The sequence below is a fragment of the Asterias rubens genome, chromosome 9 (assembly GCF_902459465.1).
Source record: "Asterias rubens chromosome 9, eAstRub1.3, whole genome shotgun sequence".
In the NCBI taxonomy this organism is placed as follows: domain Eukaryota; kingdom Metazoa; phylum Echinodermata; class Asteroidea; order Forcipulatida; family Asteriidae; genus Asterias; species Asterias rubens.
The window spans coordinates 17,876,999-17,902,250 of record NC_047070.1 but is presented as its reverse complement, the minus strand read 5'-3'; the positions used below and the strand labels follow the sequence as shown (position 1 = coordinate 17,902,250).

The 25,252-nt window shown below is 34.9% G+C and overlaps 2 protein-coding genes across 3 annotated transcripts in view; one reads left to right on the top strand and one right to left on the bottom strand.

Annotated features, from left to right (window-relative positions):
* The window catches only part of LOC117294473, a 31,530-nt gene extending 16,434 nt beyond the window's left edge, over nt 1-15,096 (bottom strand). Inside the window, exons 1-2 of the mRNA XM_033776895.1 lie at nt 15,028-15,096; nt 14,435-14,698 (exon numbers count right to left, since the gene is read on the bottom strand). Of these exons, the coding sequence (XP_033632786.1) occupies nt 14,435-14,698; nt 15,028-15,048 (285 nt within the window). The 5' untranslated portion in view covers nt 15,049-15,096. The remainder of the gene's footprint in view (nt 1-14,434; nt 14,699-15,027) is intronic.
* A 1,041-nt stretch (nt 15,097-16,137) lies between these two features.
* Nucleotides 16,138-25,047, top strand: LOC117294572 (ectonucleoside triphosphate diphosphohydrolase 8-like). Of its 2 annotated transcripts, none has more exons than XM_033777037.1 (12): nt 16,138-16,306; nt 17,121-17,258; nt 18,556-18,684; nt 20,041-20,204; nt 20,571-20,691; nt 21,141-21,291; nt 21,613-21,775; nt 22,260-22,505; nt 22,690-22,995; nt 23,151-23,261; nt 23,421-23,549; nt 24,011-25,047. In XM_033777037.1, exons 2-12 carry the CDS (start codon nt 17,147-17,149, stop codon nt 24,260-24,262), a joined length of 1,884 nt encoding a protein of 627 aa, XP_033632928.1. In that variant the 5' UTR covers nt 16,138-16,306; nt 17,121-17,146; the 3' UTR covers nt 24,263-25,047. The 2 variants fall into 2 exon arrangements, with proteins under 2 accessions (XP_033632928.1, XP_033632927.1); XM_033777036.1 differs by having other exon boundaries at nt 17,104-17,258.
* The last annotated feature ends 205 nt before the right edge of the window (nt 25,048-25,252 follow it).

Genomic DNA, 25,252 nt, shown 5'->3' with positions numbered 1-25,252 from the left:
TTTCAAGGAAATATTAAGGATTAGTTGCCAACTTTGATAACTTTCTTCTGAAGTATTTTCTCATTCTAAATTACACAAAACTTTATTTTTGTGTTCAATGAGCTAACGGGTCATGATTAATTTAAGTTCAAAGATTTTTTTTTTTTAACAATTACCTTTTCTAACATAAAATTATAACTCTAAGTATTGACACAATCTGATAAACCTCTTGTATTTTAAAAATGCTATAACAAAAGTACTGAAGAAACTCAAAGTTCATCAAAACATTGACACTTGATATTCAGTGAATACTGATTATGGACTGCACCCCTTCAGTGGTCATAAACTCCTATGGTAATAATTAACTGTGGAATCTTATTGCCATTGCTTTTACACTCAGTCACCAAACCACTAGACTGTCATGACTGTGTTCCTTGGTGCATGTGGTGTGCTGGTCCTACTGCTGGTGATAGGTTTCTGCATACATGTACCTTTATGGTTTTATCATAGAGCAAGGACTGCTCTACTGTTGGGTTTTACCAATCCACACAGGACCAAATCACACTGTAGTATACGACCTTGACTTTTTTAATCACATACATCAAAACACAGTTATTTACTTGAGGAGGATTTATGATTCATTAACCCGAAATTAACCTGCATGAAATTTCATCAGATTAATTGTCACACTTCCTGAACCGGTCTTAAAAAACCGTGTTTTAAAATGTTAAACACCTAAAAAGCTTCCAAGCTTCTGTTACTTGTCAAATCAAACTATTTGCACAAGAAAGACTAAGAACAAGTTTTGGGGAACTATTGTTTCAAACACGCACATCCACTGTAGACAGAAATATTTTTGTCAGGACATTTTGCACTGGTACTTAGCTGAACGACAGTTGACACATTGGAAAACAACATTTAATCTTTATTAAGGCCTACATACCTGCATTAAGCGTAGGCTTTTTATAGACTTTTAATGGATTTGATAACAATTGATTTTTTAACAGCAAGACAAATCAAGAATGTTGTTAAAACAGAAAGAATACCATGCCTGCTTATAACAAATAAGCTTTAACATTGTATGTACATTTAATTTGTTGGCATCTTTATTAAAACGAAACCATACAGTCCCTTTAACATTGGTGCTCATTCCTGATGGGTGGCGAATGATAAACAATAAGCAGACTAGTACAAGTCGAGGGTCTATGAATAAATCAGAGACTGATTGTTCATACTGTATCTGTTGATCTTCTGTGTATAATGCATGTTTTAAAAACCAACTCTCCACCATGTCAAAGTTGGGACGCCTCAAAACTAAAACTTGTTACTCAATAATTTTTTTAAACAATAAACTACAACATTCTTTTCTCCATCGTAATCGTTCATAAACACAGTTGGCTCTCGTTACAAAGAACACTGTTTCAAAGAGGGAACTGTTTATAAATAAAGAGTACATTCTGAAGTTCAAAATCTCATTTCTGCTTTGTGTTTCTTTGTTTTACTGTCCTCTTATTATTCTAAGTACTGTATCAAATAGCAAAATTATTTAATTAGAACTTATTTATTCCCATTCCAAAGTCTGTTAATAAGTTACGAAATATATGTAGGAAGCTGTCATTGTTTTGGTTGACTTCAGTTATTTTATCAAGGTGCAACTGATTCAAGTTTGACTATTTACATTTCAATGATTCATGAACAAACAATAAAAGTCAAAATTTAAATTAATGGAATAATTTTGTTGTTTTCCTGATCTCTTTTGTAATTCCAGGCCTGTATGCTTTGTTTTAAGAAAGGCAAAGGGCATCAACACATTTTCTCCTTGGTGAAGGGCACCCTATGAGGAAATTTAAAGGGCACAATGACAAGGGGGCATGGGAGGCAATAACCTGTGTTGCCTCCATGAAGTATTTTTTGTAATTTTCCTGTATACTAAACTTTATTCCAAAAATGTTAATGGTAAAGCTGTGAAAGGCTAGATCGCACAAACCATCATGCACAAACAGTGCATCTAATTACCAGCATTCAGTTATAGATGATCACCCCAGTAAATGTTTCCTTTTCCCCTCCACTCAGAAATTTGTTGTAAAGTGGCAAAACAGACCCAGCTGTCAGGCAGCCCAAGTAAAGTGCTGATAGCTGACACATAGGGGGGATTCATGGGACAGTGACTCACTCACTGTCTAAATTATGGTGTTAAATATTAGCAGTTATTCCGGAGACGTTAATCTTGATATTGTCATGGGTCAAACGGTGAAAACAAGAGTAATGTTGCTGTACTTCCATAAAGAAAACTTTGCCTAAATTAAAACAGGGGTGCGGCCAGAAGTGAGTGTTTGAATCTCGATACTGGCTAATCTGTTGGGTTGGTTTAAGGTGGTGTGTTTATAGCTTTGCAGGTGGTAAAAATATTATGAATTACCCTCTGACTGGCTTGGCTCTTGATGGGGCAAACAAATGAGCCTTGGACCACAGCACAGGAAAGAAATGTCTGTGTTACAAATAGGATTATTGATGTTGAAATAACACAGCCCAAGGATTTACGTCTCATTTGTAATGAATATTGATAACTTGTCATTATAGTCTGGAACAGAATGCAGGGCTTAATTTTTATAAAGCTTGCTAAGCACAGACTAATATATTGTTCATCACAAACAGGTTACCAGCTCAAAAACAAGTAAAGTTTACAATGTTTCAGCAAAGACATTTGCTAAGCACATTTATCTGCTAAACAGCTTGATGCTGTGGGACCAATTTCATAGAGTTGCTTTTAGGCAGCATGAACTGCTTGACAATTTTATGCTAAGCAGAAATCTTTGAACATGTGTCGTTATAGTTTGGCTGGTTACCTTAATCTTCTAGTAAGCACAATTGTGTTGTGCTTAGCTAGTTTTTGTGCTTTTAAAATCTTGGGCAAGAATATGTAAGAATATTTAATTGAGAAAGTTTCACACGTTTTAACTTTCTTCTTAATTTCTTAAGAGAAAAAGATATGCCATGGACAAACCTAGGTTCCATTCACAAAATGAAAACAATTCTTTAACTTTAAAACTGCTCTTTCATCGTAGAAATTAGTCATTTCAAAGGAATTTCTGAAGGCATATTTTCTTTTATAGTCAATTTGATCAAAACCTAGCGCAGATGGTCAACTACTTCAAAACAAAATGTTACATCTTCTCATCAACTTTAAGAGTTCAAGAAACACAGATGAGGAGTTTCGCTAAGTATCTGAGTTTAAATCAAAGAGGAAGGGGCAAGATTTGATGATACAGCGACCATACCACAGTTACAAGGAACATCTGATTAAATGTACACTCTCATTAAATTAAGAATTACTAGGTGACCCGCTCTGGCGGTTGGTAAACTGATCCGAGGGGATGGTATTTAGTACTAGACGTAAATTCCAGGCAGATGCTTGTCTTATCTCGACCTGCACCTTTTATTTTTTTCTTAATATCTTTTTCTCTTCCTCCTTATGTATAACTCATCATGTACTGGCATTCTAGGGTTTTTATTTAATTTTTTTTAACCTGGCAAAAATTAATTTGAGATCAACTGTTTGTTAGTCTTTGTAAGAAATTTCTTTGGTCATTGCAGGCAGCTACATGGAGAGTTGATTCAAATGAAAACAATTGTATAGCCCTTCAAAAAAAATTTAAAAGAATAAATTAGTAAAATATCAAATAATTCACTTGCAATTTCACCACCACAGGACAACATAAAACATAAACAAAAATATATCAATAAATTTTAATGGATAAATGTAATAATTAATGAAGACCTTTCCATCATTAATATTTTATTCAATAATAAAATAATAATTAGGAATTAATGCATTCTCTGCTGTTTTTTAAAGTCTGATTTAAACTGAGCTCTTTTGGATTTTAATTATTTTGAAATAATAACACAAGCAGACATAACGTCAGTGTTTGACCCTTCTTGCATTTATGATTGCGTCCTGCATAAGGACTATGTTTTTCCTGTATGTTTTATTGTAGACATACCTTGACCTTCTTTCACAGCACCATTTCCTTGTAAATGGACAGCCGCAGGAAATTCTGTATATTTTGGTTTACATACTTTCCAAAATGACTAGGTGGCGATCACTCAATCTTAAGGCATATAGTGATTTCTAAATTTAAAGGCAAAGTAAACCTATTTTTAAACCGTTCGATTGTTTTAATCCTATAAAAATGTAGAAATACATGCATACAATAAAACTACCATGGGTAAATTTATTTTAGAAAGATGATAGGGTTTTTGAGATATTGTCGAAAATCAGGGGTGGTTATGTTCAAGAGGGAAGATAGTAAATAATTTAAGTACACAATCTGAGAAATGTTTTCTGACCGAGTTGTTCTCAGATTCAAAGTTACCAGGAAAAAACTCAACTATTTTTCTATAACCACTTTACTTGAAAGGGAAATAATTCTAAAAATGCTTTATACTATCAAAAGCTGCTGTATTTCTTAGCAAGTAGAGGCTAAGTTTTTATTGCCATTCATTTTAAGAGAGATGACCAACTGTACCTTCCCTAATGATATTTCTATTATTATTAACAGTCTCATTTTGGATTATACAGACGCCAATTCATCCTCAAAAATTAATTTTCAATGATCATTAATCAAAAATAATTTTGTCATGCAAATAACGAGATTAGTTCTATTGAAAAATAACCAAGCTAAAAAGCAAATAAGGCTGAACAATATTGTATGAACAAATATTTTTTGTGTGAGACGTTTATTTATTGAAGTTTCATTTATGAATGATGAGTCATTTGTTATAGACATACAGAGGCATCATCTCTACACAGGCCGAGCAGAGACCCATAATTGCATGGGTCAAGTAATTTAATGATTCAAAAATAGATGCAGTCTGTTTGTTTCAAAGACGAAGCAGCATTTGTTTTATTCAGATTGGTAGACCCAGTTTCCTTCTCAAAAGGAAAACAAACATTCTAAAGATGAAAGCATTGACGACCCATTAAGAAGCATGTTTTTAATGGAAAAAAATATGTCAAATCCATTGTTAAAATTCCCTTAACCCTATTTTGTATGGCAATTTTAATTGAACAAAAAGTATACTGTACAGGAAAGGTAATAATAGAAGTAGTTAAGTCTGAAAACTCACAAATTAGTTATTAAGTTCACCAATCCCAATCCTCCATAGATGTGTGTAAATGTCTGGCTGAATATACTGAATATTCTCACCAGAGAGAGACTGGGGAGTCCAAATGACCAGTTCTCATATTTGAAGGTTTTAAGAATCCGTATTTAGGGCTCATTTTATTTTGTATGTTGAAAGGAAGCACTCTGGACCCAAATTTTGGAAGATTGGCCTCAGCACACTGGACTGAAGTGAGGTCTTTGATTAAGAGCATCGAATTCAAGTTCTGGTGCTAATTCACCGGAGTGTGGGTTCGAATCCCGGTCGTGACACTTGTGTCCTTGAGCAAGATACCTTACTATAATTGCTTCTCTTCACCCAGGGGTATAAATGGGTACCTGTGAGGGTAGAGGTTGATATTGTGAATGAAAAGCTTTCGGAGCGCCACGGCAGCTCGGGGCTGTATACTCCCTAATGGGAGCTGAGAAAGATTAAAGGGATGTTTATTGGCCCAATGACCAGGGGACTAATGTAAAGCGCATTGATACGGTTTATTGTGAAATGCGCTATATAAGAATTTGTTATTATTATTATTATTATAAGTACTATGCACTTTGGGTCACTCTAAGCAGTATTATCTTTATGAATGTTGTGATTATTATCTAAAGTAAACCAATTAATAAACATGACTGCCTCATTCATTGCCTGATCCTATCCGATGACTAATTAGAAAATTAAACTAATATGTGTTCGTTTAGTTTCAGTATAATGAGTTTACTGGCCTGGTGCTATGATCACTGGCCTCAGGCATGTGGTCCAGTATAAACATTTCAAGCCCTGACACTGAAACAAAAAATGTCAACTTTTTGATTATGTTTATGTAATTTTGTCTTTCTTCATCTTAATTTATGGATTGATTCTGTGTGTCAAGAGAGAACAACAACAGAAGTGTAAAAGTTACTAGCAACTATTGAAATTGAACCCTATTGAGTCGACTGCTAACATGCACAATACAGCAGTATGGTATTCTTTAATTGTCTGCGTGTAGTGTGTGATTGCAGGGAGCATGTGTTGGTATTTTGTCATTCCGAACTTGGAAAAAACCCTTCTCAGGATATTGACTCATTGAAGGTCTCAGCACATCATCATAGCGGGTAATTAAATCCATTATGGCTCCGGTTTCACTGTTTTATGGGTGGTTCCTTCGCACTGATAGATATGACAAAAATATATTGTGAAGTTGAAGGTCTGAAGGGACTCTCAATTTGTTTGGCACATGGGGCTCACTGGACCACTACCCAGAGTCCAGTAATTTTAGCACTTTGCCCAGTGTTTTTAATACACATATTCAAAAAGATTCACCAATTGTATTTAATGTATAAAGGTCTGAAGACTCTCCCCAGAGTCATGTTATTTTGGCAATTTGGCCAGTAACCATGGGAAAAAAACAGCCACTGTATTAACTTCACATATTTAAGAAGATTCACCAATTGTTAGTTAGCTTTCCGATCCCAAAACTTCTTAAATGTTTAACAGCAGATACTAACAAAAACCAAACAAATATTTGAGGTCTGGTAAATAATTATTCTGGTCCAGTGGAAAGTTATAAGCTACAAAACCTGGACCCAATTTAATGGCACTGCTTACTGTGGTACTCTGCTTACAGTCCATATTGCTCCATGATAGAACCACATGCCTAATACAGGCTATCCATAGCAAAGCAACTAATTCTGTGGTTAGCTACCTCCATTACTTTACTATGAAATTGGACCCAGTGGTCTATGCAGAGATTCTCTTGAAATTTGAGCCCTGTCCAAATGGTGGTTAAATTACTTCCACATCACTGTGTGCTAAACAGTAGACCTACTCCTTGGACAATTGAAAAGAGCATCAATGGAGTGTACCTTATAAATTATGATATTGACTATTTCAATAACCTTTGAAGACAATTATTGAGGACTGGTGAAGAAGGCTCTGGCAGAATTGTGAAAAGCTTTGCTTACTGTTTTGCCTGATGAGTGTATATGTTTTGTTTTTATCAATGATGCTATTATATTGCAGGGGTTTTTTTTTTCCAAAAAGGGGAGAAACTAAACAGGAAAATTTTAACCCAGCTTTTTGTTAATTTTTTTTTTTAGTGTTTCATCACAGCAAATGCTCAAAAAGATAATTGATTATCTGATACTAATAAAAAAAAAAAAAAATACTAATCAAAGTATTTGTATGCCAGTCACATTTCAAGCCTTGTGTGAAATGAAACCATATGGGTTTACAACTCTCCTGAGAATACTTCATTAAAAAGGCCTTACCTTTGTTTGACCCTGAGCTTTAAACAAATCCAACTTGAAAGTAATTAGGTACCAATAGAGTGCAGTGCATAGTCCCTTAATCAAAAGATGTGTCACTACCCCTGCTAAGATAAGTTGTGCTAAAACTAGACAAAAGTGACTCATTACATCAGAAGAGCCAGCTAGACCAACAAGTATTTTGTTGGCAACGAAATACCATTTTTTAAACAAAATGTACACAAGTCTGTGTGTGTCGTCAGGCTCTGAGGCCATCGATTTTAGCCCTGGACCGCTAATTTTGTTTCCCCAAACGACATTGCAATGATTTTGTGAAAGAGCAGGCTAATTTCATTATGACGTAATTTTGACGGAAAGAGCCAATTTTGACGGAAAGGGGAAAAAATATTGCAATGTCGTTTGGGAAAAAAATTCGCCCCAGGCTAGTAAATTCATGACTGGATAATCTCACTTGTCTTGTTATTTACTTGTTGAATAATAACAATAACTCATTGTAATATCATTAATGTCAAAGAAAAGAATGTTCAAATAATGGCTTGGAGTTAAGTCTAGTGTATTATATAGTGAAGTTATTTGTAAATCTGTGAACTTTTTAATTTTTGTTCTGTTCAGAAAGTGTCCAATGGCTTTAAGTCTAGTGAATATATATTGGGTAACAAGTTTCAAGAATAGGAAAGACCCATGAGATAAATGAGATGAATCTTCTTATAGTGCTTGTTCAAATAATAACAGCTTAGGAAGTTCTTTCTCACTAAGGTTTGGGTCTTGCAAAATGAATTCTTGATTTGGGGTTGAACAAAGAAAAATCATGTGAAATTTCAAGTTTCACATGGATGTCGATAATAAAATTACAACAGGATTGTTGCAAATCTCAAAGATTAGAAGAAACCCCCCCCCCCAACAATTTAGACTAATAAGCGCTTCTGACTGAGTCAAATTTGATTGCTTAAACGGAAGGGGTGATTTGAGTGTTAAATTGGCCAAAAACAATCTGATGGTAAATAGGTTATGGCTTTGATTTGTTTTTAAACAAAAAAAATGCTGGAATATTTATTTCAAATTTTTGGGACTTGCTTCAAGTTGCAACAAAACATTTCTTTAAAGTACAGTGATGGCTAAAGGATATCTTGAGTTTCTATAAAAATATAGACAACTAAGACATTCTAAATTTTACAATTCACATTGTGTTTTTGCAAATTCAAATGTACTGTTGATTTTTTTTTCTCAAAAAGAAAAGATTTAGTCAATGGGAAATAAGATTCTTCTTCCAGACAGACATTACGGAAATGAGTTGAACTTAACATGCATTAAAATATTGACTTCCTTTGCCTCACCGGTACGTACACACAATCCCAGAATTAGGAAACCGACAATTACTTATATGGTGAGTTAATCATCTTTCCTCTCACAATGCTAAACTTTGTTTAAAGGAAAAGTATCCCTTTGGTTTTTGTAGCCGTTCGATTGTTTTCGTCCTATATAAAGTGTAGATTTACATAATGAAACTTATCTGTGAATATTCCATTTCAAAAGGCGCTAGCTATTTTGAGATACCGCTGCTAATCTGGAGCTATTGTGTCAACGCAGGAAGAATAATCCGTATTTGGAATATTACACAATCAGAGAAACTTTTCATGCAGAACAAATTCTCAGGTTGAAATGTTTTTGAATCCCTTTAGCTCTTAAACAAATTTCCTTAGAAGGGAATCGTTTCTCAGAATGTAACACATTATCAACAGCTGCAGTGCTTCGTACCAAGTCAGTTTGCATGGTCATTCATTTTTGGAGTAATTACAAAAGGTATACCATCCCTTTAAAACATCTTCAAAAGTATATAAGCCAAGAGAAGAAAGAACAAAAAGTAAGGACAAACATAACTACTATCACTGGCTGCTTGAACCATTATCAGTTAATTCAAAATGGCTTTCCTTAACAGTAAAGAGGTCATGGAGAACAAAATTGTTGTCTAGAGCAGTGAAATAATGATTATTCGTTTCCCCCTCTGAAGATAATGGAACAGCCTGATAGGTGACCTTCAATTGCAGAGAGCAGTATAATTTAAGGATTGAACATTATATCATTGCATTATACTGTACCCAGTGATATTCAACTAGAATCAATTTGACCATTTTGTTGTAAGTCAATCTTGTGAGAAAAATTTAGAAACAAAGACAATCTATTATAAAGACAATCATGTTTAAACAAAACTTCTTAAACTTTTCATAAATCTGTAAGGTTTATCGGAAGGAAAAACTTTCTGATTTTATGGGTTGTAACTTGTTTGACTTAGTTTTTAATGTCTGTATTAAAATTGGTTTATGTACATTTGAAAGCCAATAAAATATTTATAATTTTTACCAACTTTCACTGATTCGCTACTCGAAAATAAGGTCTAATTTATAATTTATAATCTAAATTCATACCCTCATAAAAACTGTAAAATTGATTGTCTCCATCAATGCTTCAATGAAGTAGATCAGGCATGCCACAGTGAGCATACGTGTACCTAAATGAAATAGAAAGTAACAAGCGCTTAGTTATCCTGTAGCCCCCAAACTAATTAGCATTTGAATACTCTGATGTCACAAGGCAACAATGAATAACAAACACCTCAGAGTACCTGGGGTGTATGGGAATGCCTATGTTGAGAGGTAACAGGTGTACACTCCATTCCAAAAGTAATAAAAAGTACAATTCGGAATTAAAATCCATAGGTGGGGGGGGGGGGCTTTTTTTGTTGTTGTTTATTTTTATTACTTTTATTTTGTAAAAATAATCACTTTTATTTTGTCGCCGCACAGGTCCAATCAGGAAACTCTTATAAAATGAGTCACAAGATTTGTCAAAAACAGAAAGTTTGATAACAAAAAATCTTAGCACCCAGAGGGATTTTCAGATAGACTTTTCTAAATAACATTTCTACCTCCATAGACTAATCAATCACAAATTAACATCAGATAATTGTTTATTCATTTACTGCTTTATATATTTTTCGGTTTTCAAACTTGTGGGTATGAGCATGGAGCTATTATGAGGTATTTGAAATAAAAAAGAGTAGTATTTTTGGTTAGGTTTTATGTGGAGAGCAGATATACTGGCTAATTGTTTATAAATTGTTTCTTCAGTATTTTTAAAGAATCATACTTGCTCTCAAAATGATCCCAACATGTAAAAAAAAAGGGGGGAAATTCATTACTGTAGGCCTACTAATACAAACAATATTAATGACATCCCCCCCCCCCAATAAAAAATATGTAAATAAACTTACACAAATCTCCCAACTGAAGTTTTAGTTATTAAACCTGAGAAATTTACTATAGGAAATTTGAAATCTTTGATGTAGCTAAAATAAGGAGAGCACATCCTGTAAAATATCACTCATGTGATTAAACAATTGACACGATTACAGTCCACAGTATACCAGTACGTTTATGCAGACTTAGTTGAGAATTTATCACATGCTAGGTATTCAATATCTATTGTATAAACACACTAGAGTCATATTATCACTGGGGGAGACGCTGGTTATTTCATCAACATACTGTCCACCCTGCCATGTAAATTGTCATTATGCTGTTTTCCATACGGCACAGACTCTGATCTTTTCAATATTCATGACGGGTGTTTATCCACAGCTTATTAAAGGACCCAGTTATGTATTATGTACACTACTCTTAACGCACCACTCCAAATCCATGGTCTGGTATATGAGAATACACTTCCCTACCCCCCCCCCCCTCTTCTGATATGACAGCCAGTCCAAAAGATAAAAACAGACTATTCTTCCAGATTCTATTTATATTGTTGGATAACAGTCGTTTAGAATTAGTGTTTGCCAAAGATTTATTTAATTTAACTTATCTACAGTGCATTGTTATCTCTTATAACAATTTTGGATCATCTTACTTTAAATAACTTTTGGGAAGTATTGATTCTTCTTAATTCAATGTTTTGGAAGATTCATTTCCATACTTTGGATTTCCTCTATCTTTAATGTTTTTCAACTGTATCAGCTTGTATATATTTTAGTCTAAAATCCAAATGTTTGCAAGCAACTGTCTAAACAATTCATTTTCTTCTACTGAATTGAAGATTATCATACCTTCAAAAAAGGTAGAGAAATCAAAGCGGCAAATCACAAATTGTAATTTTCAACATAAAGTTTGTTTTTAAACACAATCCCCCATGGTGTTTTGTGTAATAAATCACATAGCCTACATGCTGTAAATAATGGTTAGCAAATTAAATCAAAGAGGAAAAAATAGATTCATCAGGAAGTACGACTTCCTGTCCTTTTTGCATCAACTTTATGAATTACATCAGATGTTTATTACCAATCTGGTCATTGCTCTATCTGTTCCTAGACAAGATTGAAGAATTAATATTGCTTTAAAAAAAAAAAATCCACACAACTTGAATAAGTATCTAACAAACAACTAAAAACTTCACACTCTTATCATAATTATTCACTAAACTAAGAAAGTATTTTCAAATTAGGCCAGTATTAAAATCACACACAGACTCTTCAGAAGAATTGCAGAAGCCAAATGCAGCGTAAACTAAAGTACCTATGGTGCAGTTTATAACTACCTCCACCACTCCACAGGAAACATTTAGAGTTCAGCATAATGACACATCATTCATTACCTTCAGCAGGAGAAAAAAGTGTCCCATAGCCTAAACCATGGCTGAACCAGTGGGCCGCCTAATCTGTGTAATAAGGGCTATACAATGGGGACCAGCTTGGCCCTTGCTGCACAAACAATGGCCTATTCATTGGGTGGAATATCAGCTATAGGAGATGCACTATCTCTATCAACTACTACTACTACTAGACAGTACGGATCTATACCAAGAAGGAGAAATTGTATTGTATGGATATTCAGTGAAATGTTTGTTTTGTCACAATATAGGAAATAGTTTTGAAAAGTTAAATTGAAGAATTATTCGTATAAGGATTTTAACTCAAAGTTTGACTGAAAGAACTTGTTTCTCACCGTATTGAAACTGCGTTTGTTTCTCACAATATTGAAACTATTTTTTGTGCTACGGAGACAGTTTAACATTTCTTAAAGCAACTTAAATCACTTTTCGATTAATCTTAAATCCAAAAAACAACAATCCCAATAATGAGTTTTAACAAATGTTTTACGGTCAACATTTTTTTTCTAGTGAAATCATTCTGGTTAAAACTTTCTATTCATATGAAAAACATCAATTTCTACAAAGACCCCAAGCAGAGATGTATTATTGAGTTTCGGGCAATCTATTAAAAAATACACCAACCAAGCACTAACACATGACTCCATGTAGCACAGGTTTCAAGCTTCTATGCATACTGTGTAATCTGAATTCAGGGCCATGCTTATTTAAAATTGTGTTATCCATATACACGTCTGATAGAAATAAAAAGGTTCGGTTATTCTTTCTGGCAAAAGAAATATTGGGGGACGTTGAAAAACGGTATAAAAATGATGGATTTGACTTCATAAAAACCAATAGCTTCATTTCAATAGTAACGCTTGCGACACAACAACAATAGCCTTTTCAATTATACAATGACTAATTCAGTTCTAAGAACTTTCTATTGTACAAATTGACATCAAACTTCCTGCAATTGAGTACAACTTCCCGAAGATTTTAAAGACATGGCTGTGGTATGGGCAGGCTGTGAGTAAATGCACAGATAAACATTTAACAAAAATCATCTCCTTGACAGCATAACAGGCAATTTTTAACATTATGTTCTATCAATTAAGTACTCATTTTTTTTTCAACATGTATTTGGTGTAAATACAAATTTGTGAGTAATATGTATTTGGTGTAAAACTAACAAATAATATTGATATTTTTAGCCTTAAAGAAAAACTCTGCAAGGATCGAAACAACACAGGCCATTAACTATTTGTTTGCGAATATTTGGTGGAGAACCAACAATTAAATCTATTGTTATCAAATAGTAAACCTTTGTCAGAGCGAATATTTGAGGTAGCATTTAGACTATGGTCAGGGAGGGAACTAATTATAAAATATTGTTTATCTTTAAATATGGTATACAAAAAGCAGCAGAAGGTACACTTTTCAAAATTTCAATATAAATCATGGCATAGGCCTACAATTACAACAAATGTGATACAATGAAAAACGTAAACTTTGTTATCATTCTTTAATTTGAGAAAGTTGGAGGAACTACGACATTACTAAACGTTACATTACTATATATTTTGAATTCAAGTTTTTACTTTCTTTTTAAGACTTCTTTTCTTATAATAACTTCACAGGATATTTGATAGCTGTAGGCCTACATACACGTTTGGTACTTCATAAGTTTGAACTTTAAAGTAACATAACCAGCAGTTTTTCATGTAGAGTTTGCTGAAAAATAATCTGAAGGCCTCATTCATTTTGATTAAATTACCACAAGCTACAAAAATAAATGCAAAGTATTTCCCAGTAAATCTATTTACATACACAGTCAGTGTACTAGGGTGTATTGATTCCCTGGCATTCAGCCACTTTTAACTGAACACCACACAAACAGTTGATTCGTATTCACCAAGAGCATTCAACCATGAGTGCATTGGAATTACCTGCATTACAATCCCCTCATAAACTAACCATACTGGTGTCACTTCCCTAAACGCTTAGCATATCGGAGCATTCGCCAAATGAAAATAAGACAAAGTTTGTATATTATTATCAAACAACAAAACTTATGAGTTTAAATTAATAAATTGAAGTTTACCTAACATCAGTTTATAAGTGTCAAGTATTGTTAAAAACTCACAATCAAAAATTCATTGATTTTCCAGCACCACAAACAAGACTTTTCCTGCCCCAATTGATGTTTTTTTTTTTTCTCTATGCAAATTTGTATTCACGAAGGTTGTGTGTGGCATCACACATCCCAGTGTGTAGTGAAACTTTGTCAAAAGTTTTTTAAATGCCACTTGATTTAAAAGGGCAACATACATTTCAAATTCAAAACAAAGATTGTTTACACCAAAATTATTGAAAAAAGAATGCTTATTTTTTTTCTGACTTACCTCGCCATGGCGGATTGTTCGGCCCCCTGGAGTGTCTTCGGGAAGAAAATATAATTTGGAACTCGATAGCATCAAACCGCCACTCACGGCCTTGTCATCTTGCCACAGTAATTGCAACTCAGCTATGCAAAGTGGCTCCGTCTCGGAAGTTTTCAAGAAGAAAAATTCACCCCTCGACAAAACTCTCCATTTACCGTTTTTATAAAATTTACAGCCTTTATAAAACGTGTTGGGCCCGTGCTGGCCACATGGAGTGCCGACCCACTGTAACAAAGTCATAATTACGAGACATGTAAATTAAAATAATATATTTTTGGCTGCCAAGTTGTGCGCAATAATTACATTCTTATGGGTCCCCATTCACTGTGCACAGCACAATACACACACACACACGCTATACAGCAATAGCATTGAAATACCACTATAGCAAAGGTCAAGCGGCGCATCATTTCCAACTTCGACACGACGGGACAAGCAATAAAAATCGTCTCTAAAAGTACTCAAACTACCTTAACAATTCCGTAACTAATCACTAAATTATTGCTAATGAAACCAACCAACTACACCAATAATATAAAGAGTGAATTTCTTACCTGGGGCCGACATTTGTCCATTATTTAACGTCGCAGTATATTTTCGTCGGTGTGGTGTGCCCACTGTCTTCTCTCGTTTGTAAACTACTTGTTGTTGGCTGTGTGACGTCACGTCAAGAATACAATTTGCATAATTTATTACCTATTTAGCTTTTGGCGCCGTAATCTCACTTGGTGACAATTTGCATAAAGTTATTTATTCAATACAGATTGAAAATCATTGTTTTATTATTTTATGCAAATTGTATCAGTAAACATACAAAATATCTTACAGCGCTTACGGTTCAAGTGTTAAATTCTAAAACAAAGACATGATTTCATTTGAATAAAAACAAACAAAAATTAACAAAACAAAAATAATTATTGATGATGTCCTCGTGTCGTTCAACAAAAGACAATAACAGGCAAATGAAAGAAACAAATATAAATCGACTTACATGTATGAATAAAATAAATTTTGATAATAAAAGAGTACAAACAAATGTTTGACAGTAGAAACACTGGCAAGATATACTTTTCATTTGAACTGTTCTGCTACTCAAGGTACTATTATGTTGCTAAATAGTGCAATTTTGCAAAGCAAGAAGTTATATTTAAATTAAATTTTGTCTTAAACAATGTATTTAATTGTAAGTAACATATAATTAGTATAAGAAGCCTGGAAAATATTTCAAAATTTCTGAGTTTTCCATCATTGTATTCAGAAAGTTATTACTTTAGCAATATTGTATGAATATTTAATATGAGGATTTGTACAGTACATGCACAAATTGTTTTCATCACAATAAAAAGTCACGTGCAAGTACACACGATAACCTCTCACCCATTGTCATAAACTTGGCATTGTCCTTTATTTACTAAATAAATATAGCTCTAGTGAAAAACTAATAAAACTTATAAAGTTTTTTAGTGGCTGCAATTTTTCTGGATGAAAATAATCGAAATATAGATTAACGACCAAAATTATTTTAAAACCCTGAGCAAAATTATCATAAAATGCAAAATAATACCAGTACATGCAGTAAAGGGAATGTGCTCGCGGGATGTTCTTCTCGGAGGACTGATGCGAAGTTAATACTTCCTGGTTGTACAATACACGCTGTACAAAACTAGTTCACTCAGTCGAATAGAAGTAAACATTGATTGTAGAAAAAGAACAATATTTGCAGCGCAGTCAACCCTCAGTTTTTGTGTCGATGTGAAGATCTTGGCTTACAATGATGGTGTCAGGTGTTTGAAACTATTGGATTTTGTTCTGATTGCCGAAATCGTATCCCAGGTAAGGAGTAAATTGCGATCATTTTTGTTCTTATTGTCAAGTGAATTTGTACACATTTCCAGCATTAACCAGTTATGATATGTGGTTCTGGTTGTATATGGTTGTATGTGTGTGTGTACCATGGTACTAGTACTACGATCATGTTTGACTATGCTTTGAGTTTGAGTGACTTTGACTATTTCTTCCTTCATGCTTTGACACTACCATTGAGGAAAAACCTCCATGCACTAACCATGTAGGCAGAAACTATAAGCAGTGAAAGTGAATAGACCAAGTATTTTCATTTTAAATCTATCTTGGTACTGGTAGACGTAACTTTGAAAGCAAGCAATTGGTGCTTACGCCACGGTTAAGGTAGCTTTAGCAGGGAATTCTGTGCTTACTTACATAAAGCGTACCTCACGGGTTAGCAGGGAACTTTTTCCCATCTGAAGAACTCAGTACAGCAAATAACAATGAAAGTGTCTTGCTGTCTTGTGTCACAACCAGGACTCGAACCCACACTCTCTCTGCTGCTCATAAACTCCAGAGCTTGAGTTTGGTGAATTTAAAATGGGATTTTTATTGTGTCAGTCTTTTGTTTTACTTTTGGTCATGTATATGATTGGCCAATGCATGGGGGGGGGGGTGTCCTTAATGATGGGTCTGATGTGAAGGTGACAATGATGAAAAGCGAATTACAGATTTACATTTTCCCCATAGAGGGCCCCTTACCATAGGAAAATGCAGTGCCCCTCAAGAGTGAAGTTCAAGATCTGTTGTAGACTGGTAACAATTTTCTTTACTCGTATGGCCAGATTTGTTTTATATCAAGGTGGTAGATGAAAAGAGGCGGCACCAATGCAGATCACAGTGAAATCAATCGTCGACGGAGACGTAAGGAGTGTGATCATTGAGTTCGATCGAGGGGACATGGTACGGAGTCTCATCGTTGCATTCTGCATCAGGATTGGTGAGTCTTTAAGGTGGAAGAAAACTTGTTCAGGAACAGCAGTTATTTGTTTACTGAAATATTTTAAATTGTTTATATAATATTAAAAACAAAAAATTAAGGAACAAAGTTTGTTTAAAGTTTGATCATTTATATATTTAAAACAAAAAATAAAGTTTGTTCATTTACTGAATTTGTTTAAATTGTTGTCTATTTGAAGAACAGTTTTTCAGGAACAACTTTTGTCTGTTAAGGGCAGTGGACACTATTGGTAATTGTCAAAGACCAGTCTTCTCACTTGGTGTATCTCAACATGTGCATGAAATATCAAACCTGTGAAAATTTTAGCTCAATCGGTCATCGAAGTTGCAAAATAATAATGAAAGAAAAAAACACCCTTGTCGAACGAAGTTGTGTGCTTTCACATGCTTGATTTCGAGACCTCAATTTCTAAATCTGAGGTCTGAAATCAAATTTGTGGAAAACTACTTCTTTCTTGAAAACTACGTCACTTCAGAGGGAGCTGTTTGTCACAATGTTTATACTATCAACCTCTCCCCATTACTTGTAATCAAGAAAGGTTTTATGCTAGTAATTATTTTGAGTAATTACCAATAGTGTCCACTGCCTTTAACTGAATTTTGTCTATTCATTTTCCAGTTGTTTTACTGAATTATTATTTTGTTCATTTGAATCATGTCCATTGTAAATCCGCACAACATTTAATTTAAAATTGAAAAGGTTTTCAGTGTTTTACTATTATATTTGTCATCATTGATTGTGTGATTACTGAATATTGGAGGATGTGGGTTAATTAAGTCTTTCAAAGAAACAACAACGATAATACATTTTAATTAATGATGCATTTTGAAATTATTTTCCAAGGTTATTCTGTCCTCAGTTACAGATCATTGGTTTTACTATTCTTTTATTATTAAATGAAATCTTCCTGGATGCAGCTTCCACACTCAGGGGCCGGATTTTCTGGTCCAATATTGATTTAATCAATAAAGTATCCACTATTTGGTTATGAAGAGTCTCACAATCTCGTTTGAGAAACTGAGTAAACACCTAAGCATAATAAGATTTTCAATGATGGGTAATTGGAGATGTTTCCAGTTTCATGAGGCTCAAAGGGACAGCAATTTATAAACCAGAAATTTGTGTGCAAGAGCAAAATCGAAATAAAAAAGAATGAACTTTATCATCAATCTATTGTTTTACCTTTAAGCACAAAAAATGCCACTCCACAAGAACAATCTTTGACATCGTTTGTGTTTCTAATTTTGTGTTTTCTTTGTTCAACTTTTCTTGGCAGATATTCCAGCCCCCGAAAGTATCCAAATGAAGAACGATAGCGGAGTAATACTTAACAAAGACAGCACCCTGGCTGAGGCAGGAGTCCACAATGGGGACACACTATACATTCTACAGACTGACTCTAATGGTATGTCAATGAATGGTTGGTATGCTTGTAAAGTCGTGTTCTGGAGAGGAGGTAATTTCCTAAACACAGAAAATAAATTCTTGGCTTTTTGGTAAACTGACACCTTGCATTTTTTTTTTACTTAGGATCTGCTTTTATTTTCTATCCAAATCCATTTAATCATATAATATCAGAACTCATTTATGTTGATCCTGTGTTGTGCATAAAGTGCAATCCTTCAAAATGACTTCAAACAGAGCTTTGCTTGTTGTGCACTTTCGTTTTTAAGCATTGCGCATAACGCTTTACGCAAAACGCTTGATGAAATCTTCGTTGTTATTTTGTTTGTCTTGTTCCCTATGTGCAATGGTGGAAATGAATACTCTTTCTCATCATACAAATTATGGACCGGACCATTTTTTCTTACAGCCTTGTGTTGTTGGTTAGAAACAAACAAAAACCCTGGCAGCACCCTTAGAAAGTTTTTTTAGTATTTCACATTTGCTATGTTGGATAAATATATTTGACGTATTGAAAGCTTTAAGTATGTACCCGCTGTACCTTTCCTTTTGTAATAATTAATGTCAAAATATTTCCTAATTAGACGCTTTCGCCCAAGTGTCTAGATTTATGCTGGTACATTTTTTGATGATTGCTTGTGAATGTTTTTATCCATACCAGCTTTGTTACATCTACAGTGGACAGGCAACTCATGTAGATTGTCCAGCTGTAGTTACCTTCGTAGAAGTATCTAAATACAAATAAATGAATATTTATGAGCACAATGGTGCAAATATTTTCATTAGTTGGAAGCTGGACTGTTCCATTCAATGAATTGAATGGAACAGTCCATCTTTCAACGAATGAAATTGTCTCTCCAATGTACAAGCATTTATTATTGTTTTATACATGTAAGTAGATTTTTGTCATTTGGAGGAAAATCCAATCACCAAGGAGTTCAATATTGTATTCTGGCTTCCGCTACGAGGGCATTTTGTACAGCTTGCGTGAAAGGCTGGTTTGCAGTCAGTTATGAGATGACAATCATTGATCGCTGAAGGGCACCACTGTCTTCAGTGAATCAGATACTCGGTGGTAACTTATTGCACATCAAGTTTTCAGCCATGTGACTAACTAGTACAGCCTACCCTGTGCTCGCCATTCTAGCAAGCAATAGTGCAAAAGGGACCGACTAAAAAAAAAACGCTGAATAGTACCAAAAAGACACTTAATTGTGTTGCCCATGTAATAGTATGACTAATGAATATCGTGTGAACTCCAACCCTCCAATCAAATGACAAGGATCTACTTGGGCATTATATAATTCATCGTGGTGTGTGCTCATACTATTTTTTTACACCATGTGTGTGATCGTAGCTGATGGTGACCACCATCATGTCAGAGTCAAACCTGCCCAGGACAAAGAAGGGGCTTGCTCGGCTGTTCTTCTTGCAGTTGGATTTGTTCTTGTAACTGGATCGATATTGGGCATCATTGTCTTGGTGATGAAGTTCACTAGTGAGATCTGCACCAATCAAGGGGTAGGTTGATCAATGTAAAAAAGTAACTAATACTTTTGATTATAATATAGGTTTTCCGGACCAATTTTATTAAAAATTAATTCAATTTCATATTCAAGCATTTTCCCCTAATCCACTCAAACTAGAGTTTCTTTTTAGCTACTTATGCATTCTATTTCAGTTCCGTGCACACAGGATTTCAATTATTTAATTGGGACTCCTTTCAGTTTTGAAATTGAAAATACATTATAAACTTCAAATTGCCAAACTAAAATTTCAAAAATAAACATTGTAACAATGTATTTACTAGATAATGGAAAATGACTGAAACATCAAAGAAAACATGAAAAGTATCATATTAATATTATTATTATTTTGTTTGTACAGTATGGGGCTGTTTTTGATGCAGGTTCATCACATACTAATATGACTGTGTACAGCTGGCCTAATGATACAAGAGTTGATGAGACTGGCTTTGTGACACAAAAGGCAACCTGCAGGGCACTAGGTAAAAACACACAGGGATTTTTTTACTATTTTTACCTCGACCAAAGAGGTTATATTTGTTACCCTTGTTTGTTTTTTCTGTTGGTTGGTCTGTCTGTAAACAAAATATTTCGTGAAACTTGCTTGAAAATTAACTGTCGGCCAAAGATCAACAAAATTAAAAATCATGATCTTTTCTGAAGGTTCTTTTGGAGTAAAAATGAATACTGGCGAGAGCTGAGGAGTAAATTGTGATGGCTTGGCATCCTGTCCAGGGAGAATAGGAATAATATTCTCAGTCATTTAATGCCAATGAATCCAGATATAAACTATACGGTTTAATGAGCCGTATTGGCTCGGGACAGACTTTACTTTTTGTATTTACTGATTGTACTCTCTTTCAAGTTATAAATTAGACGTGTAGCGGACTGCAGTTTCTAATTGAATTGTGATGGTTATTTTTTCCTGAAGGTGGAGGCATCTCTAGTTATACCGATACACCTCAAGCTGCTGGTGATTCACTTAGGAGCTGTCTTGATGCTGTGAAAGACGTCATATCAGAGCAGTATTATGAGTACACCTCATTGTATCTTGGTGCAACTGCCGGGATGAGATTGTTAAGGTGATTTTTCTATATTTATTAATTAGATGCTGTCCTTTTTTTCTTGGTTTTGTGCCTCCCACCTAAAACAAAACACATTTCGATTCCAACACTCAAACACATTTTAAAAAAAGAACCCAATGTTCTTACCGAAAAGAAAAGAAGTTCGCTTCGGCTCCTTATTGCACCACAGTCATGGTGCCCTGTGCTTTGCTATGGTGCATTCTGCAATGTTCCAATACAATTTGACATTTTCCCCATAGAAGTGCCCCTCTGGAGGAAAATTGCTGTGCCCAAGAGTGAAGTTCTTGGCCTGCTCTTCTTTTACTCGTTTCGATTTAGGGAGACTCAACAGGCTACTAGTGACTCCATTATGACCTCAGTGCAGACAACTATGGCTTCATACCCCTACAACTTCACTGCAAATCAGGCTACTATTATCAGCGGGTCGGAGGAGGGGACGTATGGATGGGTCTCAACAAACTTCCTGGCTGGAACACTCAATGTGAGTTCTGGGTTCTTCTTGGATGGTATTTTGATGTTGAGTTCTTGTTAAGACCTTTTGGACATACAATCTGAGCTCAAATTTCTGTTGAAGTCCACAAGACTACAGGGATTGTAGCTCAAAATGTTTACCGGACCAGAATTTATTTTACAATACGAAAATCAACATGAGAAAGAACTTTCTACAAAGTTTATCATGTAAACTGTTTTTAATTTGAACAAGCACTGGAGAAAGTTCCCTTATACTTTGACACTCAACAGAATTGAATAATATTTACTGGTACCAGACTCAAAGTCATTAGTTGACCATAATTTTTTTATACAATTTCAATTTATTAATTAAATTAAAAATTTAATTGTGTTTGTCATTTAGCCTTTGAGAAAGAATTAGGTTCAATACATTGGGCCATTAACATTTTGTTTTTGTATTTTTTTAAGTACATCGACCCAAGTTAATTTATACTCAACTGTCAATCTTCTTTAAGAGCCCCTCACTTTTCGGAAGTTTGGCAGCGACCTTCTTCACGAACCCACTACCCACATACGGAGCTCTAGACTTAGGTGGGGCATCGACTCAAATCACCTTTATTCCCGAAGACATATCTTCAATGCCTGAGAACTACACGGCCCATCTGAGGTTGTATGGCGTGGATTACACACTCTACACACATAGCTATCTTTGCTACGGGATCAATGAAGCATTACGCAGATTCAAAGCGTATTTGGTTAAGGTGATTTGAACAAACAGTCCTTAGCTTCTTAAAATATGTCTTTCGAGGAAACTCAAGATGTTTAAGTAACTTATTGATAGATATTTGTGCTATCGTAGTAATATTTTGTCTGTAATCCTGCATTGAAAATTCTTGATGTTGGAAACTGGTTAACTTTATCACAATTTACGTTTTTTTTCACCAGGATGGGGGGTACAAGGAATTAACCATCAACCCCTGCGCTCCTGAGGGTTATTCTGAGGTGATTGACGACGAGTATCTATGGAAAGCCCCTTGTAGCAAAGGTCCACAAGCGTTAGCTGGCTGGGGTACAGAGGTCATGCCCCCTCACGACACTGACACCCCATCCACCTATAACTTCACTGGTACGAGCGATGCAGCTGCCTGCGCCGCTGCTGTGGAGAGTTTGATTGATGTCAACGCAAGTTGTAGCCATCCACCCTGCTCTTTCAACGGGGTCTACCAGCCAAAACCAAATGGGAAGTTCATGGTAAGTTTTTGGTTCAAGTATTTTTTTTCCGAGGCAATCTTGTGATTTTTCCTGATTTTGTTTAAAGCCAGTTCATATGATTCGTTTTTGAAAGGGGAAGGGTACCAAGGCGTACATTTTTGTTTTTAACTTTAATTTAATTTCTCTTCTTGCAGGCATTTAGTACTTTTGAAAAGATCATTGTGGGTCTGGGATTACCCAGAAACGCAACCATTGAAGAGATTCAGAACAAGACTCAGTCCTTCTGTGCAGAAACTTATGATCAGGTAAAGCTTGGTGTAGAATATGTTTGTAGTAAAACAATACAAAGCGGATTTTCGAAAGATACAATTAATGCACTGCTAAAGAGCACCACAAAATGTCCAGTGTTAATTTCAAGCCCTGGGGTCGCATTATTAAGCAACTTTTTATTTGAAATTTTGCAGGTTAAAAATTTGCCTGGTGACCCACATCTTCTAGTACTTTACTGCTTTGAAATCAACTACCTCTCCACGCTATTATTCAAAGGATATGGGTTTGATCCTCAAACATGGAAAGTTACCTTCACTGACGAGGCAAGTATTTGTACATCTTGGAATTTTTGTTGTTATATTTAATGGATTAGAAACCACAAACTTGTGAGCTGTGGTACAATTTCACAAAAATGCTCAGCACATATGGAAATATAGGTTAGCAGAAATTGTTACCAGCCAAAATTAACACACTGAGTTTTTTAAAGAGCTTTGTCACACCCCGGGGGCATATCAAAGCGCTCAGTATTTTTTAGTGCAAAGTATGCAGAACTACATTTTGAAGTATGAGACCTTATGTAAAGGTTTTACAAGGTGCTGTGGTGCAACATGCAGCCATCCAACCAGGAACACCTGAGTGAACCCCTTCTCTCTACTATAAGTGCACTGGTTTCTTTCCCACCATTACAACTGCAAGCAAAACATTTTACTGCAGTATCATTAAAAGAAATTTCCATTCAGTTGTAATTGGTAACAACGTACAAATCTGCCTTACTATTCTACAGGTCAAAGGTCAAGAGTTAGGCTGGTCCCTTGGTTTCATGATCAACGCATCTAACCTAATTCCCACAGAGGCTTCATGCTCTAAGTTCTCAGTGTCTGGGTTCTACATCGGGATACCAGTCGTTGCAGTCTGTTTCTTGGTGGGAGTGATTTTACTGGTTGCAGCTGTATACCGATATACTTGGCGTAAAAGGAAAATCCCTTACGAAGAATTGGGCACCCCCAACGACTCAAATAAATATGGATCCGTTTGATGGCTCTACGGTTCATCGATCATAAAGTAGGCAAACCAAAGTGAACAAAATTGGCGCCACTTCAGCAAGTAACTGTTTTGTTACCTCATTGGTAGCAATGGTCATTGTCTGCACTGGTTATTGTTGATTCTAAAGAGTTGCTTACTGAAATGGCGTCCGGAGCCGGAGTTTCCCATTTTGAGCCCTAAGCACTCTGTAATCTTTGGTTAGCACATAGCTAGTCGCTTAACAACCAAAAAGGTCCAGTATTTTGTCTATACACATCCCTTAAGTTTTACAAATGTACATACAAGCTTTGAAGATTAGATTTCATTAGGGTGGTCTTGTATACATTTGGTTGTTCCATATATGAGAATTATGTTCAACTCTTTCGACTTCAGCTGCAATTTTCTGATCTAAGCAATATTATGATGGATGATTTTAAATAATTTTTTTAACTGAGAGTGAAATTAATGCATATTTCTGGTAACGGAAAATACATAAAATGAGAGAGAAACAGGTTTGAATGATGCAGAAGATGCAGTATTAATAGCAATTCTTATCTAGCGTGTTATATTCAACTATGAAAGCTGCAAAATGCTTATAGTAAACTAAACATAATCCTTTGAGATTTCTCTTCATTGATATGATTTTTCTTTAAAAAAATAACTTTTAACAGTTAAGTGAATTGCCATGAAATGATTCCTGTTGATTGGCAGTGTAATCAATAGTAATAGTTTTAACGGTAAAAAGAGTCTTTTATAGCGCATGAACAAAGAGAGAGACTTTTTAAGAAAGGTTTATGAATTATGAGACCAATTTATGTACATGTAGCACCTTGTAAGACCTTACACGAGGTGTAATGCGATAAGACAGCAGCCAATACCAAAAAATCCAGGGCAAACCCATTGTCTTAAGGAATAGTGTAGCACAGCACAATCCATGTAGCTGGAGTAAATAAACCATTTGATTTATTGCTAAAAGCTTTTGCCAAAAATGTACGAAATAATT